This window comes from Loa loa, assembly GCF_000183805.2.
Source record: "Loa loa unplaced genomic scaffold supercont3.230, whole genome shotgun sequence".
NCBI lineage: Eukaryota > Metazoa > Nematoda > Chromadorea > Rhabditida > Onchocercidae > Loa > Loa loa.
In genome coordinates this window covers 4,168-12,778 of record NW_018108410.1, presented here as the reverse complement: position 1 = coordinate 12,778, position 8,611 = coordinate 4,168, and the positions used below count along the sequence as shown (strand labels likewise).

General features: G+C 25.4%; 2 protein-coding genes across 2 annotated transcripts in view; one reads left to right on the top strand and one right to left on the bottom strand.

Annotated features, from left to right (window-relative positions):
* The window catches only part of LOAG_18221 (hypothetical protein), a gene marked incomplete at its 5' end in the record, with an annotated part of 3,656 nt that extends 2,136 nt beyond the window's left edge, over positions 1 to 1,520 (top strand). Inside the window, 3 exons of the mRNA XM_020450885.1 lie at positions 178 to 316; positions 499 to 613; positions 1,376 to 1,520. Of these exons, the coding sequence (XP_020305384.1) occupies positions 178 to 316; positions 499 to 613; positions 1,376 to 1,468 (347 nt within the window). The 3' untranslated portion in view covers positions 1,469 to 1,520. The remainder of the gene's footprint in view (positions 1 to 177; positions 317 to 498; positions 614 to 1,375) is intronic.
* A 2,539-nt stretch (positions 1,521 to 4,059) lies between these two features.
* LOAG_10399 (hypothetical protein) lies at positions 4,060 to 8,476 on the bottom strand (the record flags this gene model as incomplete). The annotated part of the gene is made up of 8 exons (XM_003145923.1): positions 4,060 to 4,256; positions 4,756 to 4,882; positions 5,706 to 5,849; positions 6,011 to 6,187; positions 6,797 to 6,873; positions 7,029 to 7,114; positions 7,551 to 7,630; positions 8,341 to 8,476. Coding segments are annotated over 8 exons (1,024 nt in total), but the record flags the coding sequence as incomplete, so codon positions are not given.
* Positions 8,477 to 8,611: the final 135 nt, after the last annotated feature.

The following is an 8,611-nucleotide window of genomic DNA, read 5'->3' as shown; positions in this document are numbered from 1 at the left end:
AGTAGCATACTAAAAAAAAAAAAAAAAAAAAAAAACGAAATGAATTTGTCAACAAAACTAACAACATTTCAAAATAGGATTCTGAAATTTAATCAATGATATAAAATTGAAAGTGACAAAGTTAATTTTTGAAACTCTTAAATTGATAATTCAATTAAATTTACGAGAAGTAGTCAGGTTTTGCCGGAGGTGCATTGGTGGAATCACCCGCGGTTGTTAATGGAACAGTTGTAGGATGGAATGTAATATGGCATAAGAAAAGGAAATTTGCTACTGATATGGCTGGTTTTGCTGTAGCCTTAAATGTTATTCTTAAGTAAGTTGCAATTTTTTCTTCTTTATTGATTGAAAATGAAAATTTTTTTCTGTTCTTGTTTTACTTCATTAACGATTGTTATACCAATTAAAATAATGTATAAATTATTGAAATTTTGTAATTTACGATTATTTGTTTCTTCTTTTGTTTTGTTTTGTTTGGACAAAAATTTATTCTTTCAGTTCAACGGCAGTGTTTGGTAAATCATGTAGTCGCGGTCTCGGTGCACCAGAAACGTGTTTTCTTGAAGATCTCGGCCTTCAAACTCTCGATCTCGAGCCATTTGGCTTCGATAAGGTAACGATTCATTCGAAGTACTATCTATTAATGATTCATTCATTAACTATCAATTTAAACTTGCATTGCTAATTCAATAATATTTTGTTAAAATACATGCATAACTTTTTCGTCCCATAGCAATACGCTATTTATAATGTATATTTGAAATTTAAAAAAGAGAAAAATGACTCGATTTAGTTTATTAAAATTATTTATTCAAACAGAAATTAAAATTAAACAGTTTATATATCCTTTTTTTTTTTTTTTGCGAGCATCCATCATATGATAAACATTTTGGCTTTGACTGCATATTTATTTGATCACAAAAATTATGATAACGGTGATGCAATGATCCTTTGATATGATAACTGTGATCCAACTTTATTATCCTTTATCGTTTAGAAGATGAGTAAAAAATACTGAATTTAATCGAGTTAAATGAGTTGAAATCGGATAGGTAAATATGAATTATGGCTAATCCAATACTTTTTCTCTTCCTTTTTTTTTTTTGCAGCTTAAAAATGCTTCTATCGTTTTCCTCTCATCGTAATCCATTAAATATTCCATACAAACTCTTTAAATATTCTTTATAATATCTTGAAAATTTCATAAATTTAAAATAATTCACAAATTATTGAATGAAGAATTAACGGAAGAAAAAAAAAACGCATTTGAAAAATATCAAATAGATTCAATTTAAATCTAAAATTTCAAGTATAACTAATATGAATTTCTGTATAACATGGAAAATCCTGCATTTTTTTTTTTTTTTCGTTATAGAAAGAACGTGAAATCCTGGTATGGCATACTAAAACCGCTAAGATAACTCTCGATAAACGAGTTGCAGATACAAATGGCTTTTTTGTAGAATAACGAAATTTAATCTTGTTGTTGTTATTGTTGATAAAGTTTTCAAATAAAAAATATTGGTATGTAAATGATAAAACAAAAATTTTTGACAGACTATTTTCTAATAAAATTTTATATAAACAAAAGAAAAAAAAAGGCGACTTCATTTTTTATGATTTAATCTGAAAAAAAATTACAATTGTCATTTAATAGGAATAAAAATTTATTAACCGCAATATGTAGTAATAAAATTTATGTCATTTTTATCAAATATCCATTTGTTTTTTCTTTTTTTTAATTATGTTTGAAGTTATTGAATGAAATAAATATGCATGAAATGATGAAATTTTCAATTACGATTAAATATTACCTTTCTATGAAATTACTGTATCAGATTGATGTAACTGTATCACATCCACAACTAATCATTAATCGTTTGTTTATGTTTATTATCAAAATATTACTTATGTACATTCAAAAATGTTGGCTATTTTAAGTGTGGAGCAAGTTTTTGACAAGCATCGATAATGTGTTTTGTTATCTGATCCATACATACTGTATGTTTCTGGCCTACATGTACGGTATGTTTCTGATGCATATATACGGCATATTTCTGATCCACGCGTACGGTGTGTTTCTGATCCACTTGTTACCGTATGCTTCTGATACGGTACGTTTCTTGCCCACATGTACGGTATGTTTCTGTATGGTGTATCAATGATTTACACGTACGGTATATAGTATGCTGGACTGAAATGAATGTTTGATGGTAAAGTAGTATGCTAAGTAGCAAATAATATTTGTTATCTTTCTTTCGGTTTTTTTTGTGTATACAATATGGTAAGCATGAATGATAAGTGATTAAGCGTAACATAAGAAAGATGTGATTAATGATAGAATAATGGTGTATGAAATTGCGTATAAACATAATGATAAGTTACATTTAATGTGATGATAAGTTGCTTTTAATATTTCCAAGTGTAAGCCAAATGTTTTTATTAATGGAAATTGAATATTATTACTGTCTTTTTCGAAACATCAAGAAAAAAAAAAGTAAATATAGCAATGAAACGAATAACTGTTTAATTTTTTTTTTTATACAAAATTAAAGTTAATTTTCAAAGGATTTAATTTTTACAAAAAGAAAAGACGGAACGGAAAATTTGTTGAGTATTCTTTATAATCATTTTAAAATATCAAATACTATTCGTTTCAAATATATATCAAGTAGAATTATCCCATCTTTTTTTAAATCATTTTTGCATCATTTCAATTTTATATCCTTTTTTTTTTGCACACATATTTTTTCCCTTTTATAATTCACATGAAGCTTCACTCGCATAAAGAAATTTCGAGAACGAATAAAAAAATTATAGTTCAAATAAAATATGTCATAAACATCGATTTTTCAAAAATATCCAACTTTATCCTCTAGGCAGTCAACATTTGACATTATTTTTGGCAATAATAAGAGTAGTATTAAAAGAAAAAAAACAAACGATCAGTTACTTTTTTTTTGGATTTTCTTAAGATATTTGATTGTTTCAATTGAATTTCAATTTATTCATTTATATTTCAACCTAAATATGTCATAGAAAAATCTTTTCTGTCTTTTTTTTTCTCAAATTAAACAACTATTTTCACTTTTTACTATGTTTCGTTTTACTGTAACAAAGTAAACAACAGCACATTCTATGAAATGACCAATAGAATGGTCAATTCATGCTAAAATTTAGTTAGATAAATTTGAAAAAAGTACAAACGAAAAAGCAATGCTCAAATTATATTAATAGAAATGAGAATTTCGAATATTATCAAAAAAAGAAAAATAAAGATAAAAAGGGAAGAAAAGAAAAAGAAGTTGAAAAAAGAAGGAAGCAGATACGTTAAATATTATATAAATTGAAAAATATTTGTAGCACTCATTGATGACTTTTTGGATTATGCGAAAGAATCGTTTAATTAATTATCAATCACTTTTCTCCATAATACATTTATACGTTATCATTTTGAAACAAATAATAAAAATTGAAAAAAAAACAATTTAATGGTATTAAAGAAAAACAAAATGTTATCATTATGCATTGATGGAATATTTATTTCTTACATTATCAGATATAGCAATATCATATCAATTTGTCATATTCTTTTTTTTTGTTTTTTTTTTAAATTTATGATAGATACACTTTCACAAAGTTATTTAAGTAAGCTTTTACAAGAAAAAAAGCTTTTGTCATTGAAAGCTAAAAAAGTTTAATAATGGCCAAAAATATTCATAAGATAAGCAATTTGATGAATTATGCAAAATAATTTTAAGCGCTCAAATTATCTTTGAAATCCTATTTACGAGATTATTTTAATTTTACATAACGTCATGCATTTATGCATGCATGCATGCATATTATATACGTGCATCAATATTAACAAATATAACTGAACGAAATGATGGATTGTTTAGTTTCTCATTGAATTTAAATTTTGGTAAAGTATACAAAAAAAATTTCACAATAAATATTTTTGAAATAAATTTTTTTTTGTTTTTTTTGAAAAGTTAAAAGTCTTTTGAATAAAAATTAGCACATAAATAGAGCGAGAAAAAAAAAATGTAATTATTTCTATTTGCATGTATGAACAAGAACTTTCTCCGTGCATGTCTTGCATTTCACGGAGCAGCACCAAACAAACTTGCAATGACATTGCACCGTACGTATTTCTTCTTTCGTATTGTAGCCACGACCACAGCATAATAGATCACAGCTATCCGAATTAAGTGATGATTGATTACATTCTCGGCCATGTGTACCAAGAATACCTGGAAAAATTCTGCTATTCAAATAATTTTTATGCTAAGATAAATTACATTAAGAAAAAAAAAAGTAAACCTATTAATTATAATTAAAAAACTTATTGATTATAATTCATTAAATATCAAATTTTACTTTGCTATTTAATAAGTTAAGCACACTAATCATTTTGATACTAGTATTTAATTAAACTTTTACTATTACTAGTATTTAATTAAACTTATCATTTGTTAGGTAACAAAAAAAAAAAGAAAAAAAAGGTTTGAAACATTATTTGAAAAAAAACAATTTAAAGTTCAATTTTTTTTTTTTGTCAATAAATTTCAAATTGTGATTACTTTTTGTTTCAAAATATTACTCAAAATATCATTTATGCTAATATTTCAAAATTATAAAAATTTTTGCAAGTAAATATATTATTATTAATCTGAAATATCCCTTTTTTTTTCTTATAACAATGTTTAAAATTAAAAAATTTTTTTCAAAAATTAACTTAGAAGAATTTACCTTCGGCATCATTCCGCTCACAATAATTTGGTGATTTGTTAATGTAAGCAATTTCGTTTCCACGTAATGGTTTTTTTCTTTCCGAACGTTCTTTCCTTCGTAAACGTTTTTTAGCCCTTTTTGCTACCTTTAATTATATTATTTAATATTTATTATCAATTTTAACTATAAATATTCAACTTCCCTCTTTTCCTGAATAATGAAAAATTTATGAAAAATGTATAACTTTCTGAATAAAATATATTTCACACTCCACTTTTCTTTTTTTTGACCATCCGAAATTTGTTACTATTTGAATTTAAAATCACAAATAATTAAATATTATCCTCGATTATCAATTAATATCACTTTTAATGCTTAAACACTTTTGAAAATTTAAAATAAAACTTTCGATTGATAATTTCCATTTATTTTTGCTGAAGTGATAACATTACCACAATTGTCACTTGTGTATTATCCATAGAATTTTCTCATTTTGCAAATCGTAATCAATATTTATCATCTTTATCAGATGAACGATTTATTTATCAGTATTCCTCGCTAATATTGTAATTTCCCGTCTATGCCTTATCGCTAATTGTTTATTATTCCAGACAATCTCTTAAGTTATCATTTTTCATCTCTGTATTTCAGCTTTTGTTTTTTATATCACTTTTTTTTTTCTTGATGAACTTTTAAAATTCCACCTTAAAAGTCATATCGTTAACCTTTTTTTTTTGTTATTGCTGTTAAAAATTAATAATTCCATTACTTTTTCATTTCCAATCATTGATATTTCGGATCTGATAATCTAATAGATGATAATCTAATCAATTTAATTAGATTAGATTATCATGATCTAATTAGCTAACGGAAAATAATTGTAAATTTTGGAAGTTCATTTTGAGAGATACTATTTACAGATAACTAACAAATCGGAATATTCCAAGCACAAAATGAAAAAATATTACCTGAACAGCAAAATGATTATAGCGTTGTTTCAGCATTTCACCAATTTCAGCAAACCTTGGCATTTGTAACCAGCAAGTTTTAAATTCGCATGAACCACTTACACCATGACATCGACATTGTTTGCGCATATTTTGGACAATTGCCTAAAATAATTTAATATTTCCTTTTTTTGTTTTTCTTCTCTTTTTTTTCTCACCTTCCCTTAATTTATTAATATATTTAAAAGCTCGAATAAATTACCAATTTAAAATTCATCAAAAAATCAATAATTCATTAATACGTATTTATGTTATATATACCATACCTCACGACCAACAAAATTGTTATGAAGATTCATCAGATGTCTTATATCACGATCTTTCTCATATTGCTCTCGTTCAAAACGATCCAGGAATTGTTTAGCAAAATGAACACCATATTTGGAATTATCCGAACAACCACCCCATGAAAATTTTTCTCGTCCTATTGTACTCGCATGATCCTATTACATTATCATATATTCAACAATTAAACGTTATTAAAATAAAAAATCATTCCTTAAAATCAAAAAAAAAAATTACTTCACTTCTGTTTGTTAAATTACATTTTCCCCTTAAATTAATATTAATGAAATTTCAAACAAATCGATATATTCATTTGACAGCAATAATGAATTATGATACTTGTATTTCAATTCAATTGAAATAGCTCAGTTTTAACTGCGTAACTTGAATGATTTCATGTGTATGCTAAAAAATTATATGCTAACAAAAATTATATGCTAGAAAAATTATATGCTAAAAAAAAAAAAAAAAGACAATAAGGACGAAGAAAATCTATGATTCCTACAATATACCAATTGATATTGTAATATAAAGTGAAATTTGTCACTTCTAAAATCAATACTAAAAAGGTATTAAATCTTTTAGTGCCGATTTTTTTTCCCCATTTCATTTTCTACAGTAACTAGTTGCATAACATCATTGTTTTTAGTGCATTCAATTATTTAAAATATTCTAAAGTTCAAAATTTCGAAAAAAAAGAAAATGAACCAAATCTGTATATCGTTGTCCACCTGGTTGACTGTCACAACCACATTCTGTTAAATTACCAGCACTGCATCCTTTGTAATAGCATGCACAATACCAGCGCTTGCAACGGCTGAGATAAATGCCGTCTCTCTATTTCCTGTCATACGAAAACAAAAACATTTTTAAAATTAAAATTTATTTTTCAAAGAAAAAAGAAAATTATTGAAAGTAAAATAATTTGAAATTTGCTGTTAAATGAAAATTTGTGTATTTGTTTTAATTCATATAAAATTCATTTCTCAACGTATATACCAGCTCGAAGTGTTTGTCCAAGCAAATCTTGAAAACCATTTGTTGTTACGTTTGAATGCTTACTTATCCTTTCCGAACAATTCCATCTGAAAAATTTAACATTTAATTTATTGCATTATTTTTGTTTATCGAAATTGAAATTTCCATGATATTAAATAATTTCAAATATGTAATTTACAATTTCACTTGCAAGTACAACAATCCTTTTCATTGTAACTATGTGTCTTATCGAATTGAAATTTCATAAATTCGTTAAGATGATTAAGGTTAATGAAATGAATGCTTAATTTAGAAGTTTTGTTTCATATTTACGCATACGATCACCCGCATTCTTGATTTTTATTTATCAAAATCACAAAATATCTAATAATTTGATTGAAAGAAAAACGAATATAAGCAACTTGTAAATTAACCAATGACGTATTTCACGTAAATGAAGGATAAAAGTTAAGAAAGAATCTGATGTTATTAGTTATTATTCGTGCTTCTTTCTTCCTTTTTTTTTAAAAGCAAAAATGCAACCTTTCAAATTTGAATTGTGCTTGACATTCAACAACTGAATCTCTCGCACCACGTCCAATAGATGGAATTGCAAACGGATGCTATAAAAAGAAAGAAAAAAAAAGTTGAAAATCCATAATTTAGTTTGTTTATCAAAGAAAGATACTTTTCCAGTTTATCAATTCATAGAATCTTCTAAAAACTAATGCAACACGATTTTTTGTATTCTTAAAGAAATTCAAATTGCAAATGGCATCCATATGGTTGACCAAAAAACCTTACAAATATTTGAACAACGAAGTTCTAAATTGCTTCAAATTTAAAAACAATTTTAATAAATAAAGCTTAAATTTCTACTTGTAATTATATTTTATTAATTAGTACTAATTAATATAAAGAAGGTTGCAAATAAACAAAAAAAAAAAACTGTCGTCCAAACAATTTTAGTTGCATTAGTAGAAAATAATATCGAACTTGTTGTATAATGTAGTAGAATGAAAAAATTAGGTAATCTAATATCAAAGGAATATAATTGGTAGTATTGTTCTACTATTTGTCATTTTGATGGATCAATGATGAATTCCAACGTTAGAACAAATCAATGGGAAATGAAACTTGAGCCATAATAATCCATTTTGTAAAAGAATACACTCAACAATTTGAATTAAAAATTAGAATTCTGATTAGTAAAACTTTTCAAGATTATTTTAAAATTAGTTTATCATTATTTTTAAAGATGCAAACTTAATTGCTGTATTGTTTTAGATTAAATGTCATTTAGTAGTGTATCTGCAAAAAATTCACAATTTACCTGTTGACAAATGCTAATTTGGGCTGGATTTAAACCCAATAATCGCTCACACAATATTCGATATTGTTGTTTATCGTAATCGGATGCTGCATGAAATGCTGGGGAGTACTGTGCTGTTGATGATAATGCCAGCGATCTGTACTGTTCCACAAATACTTTGTCAATTATTTAATTACAATACCTTAACTTAGTTTTAGAATAAAAGATTAATTTTAGTTAAATGTTCCTACAATAATAATAATAATAATAATAATTAATAATAATAATAATA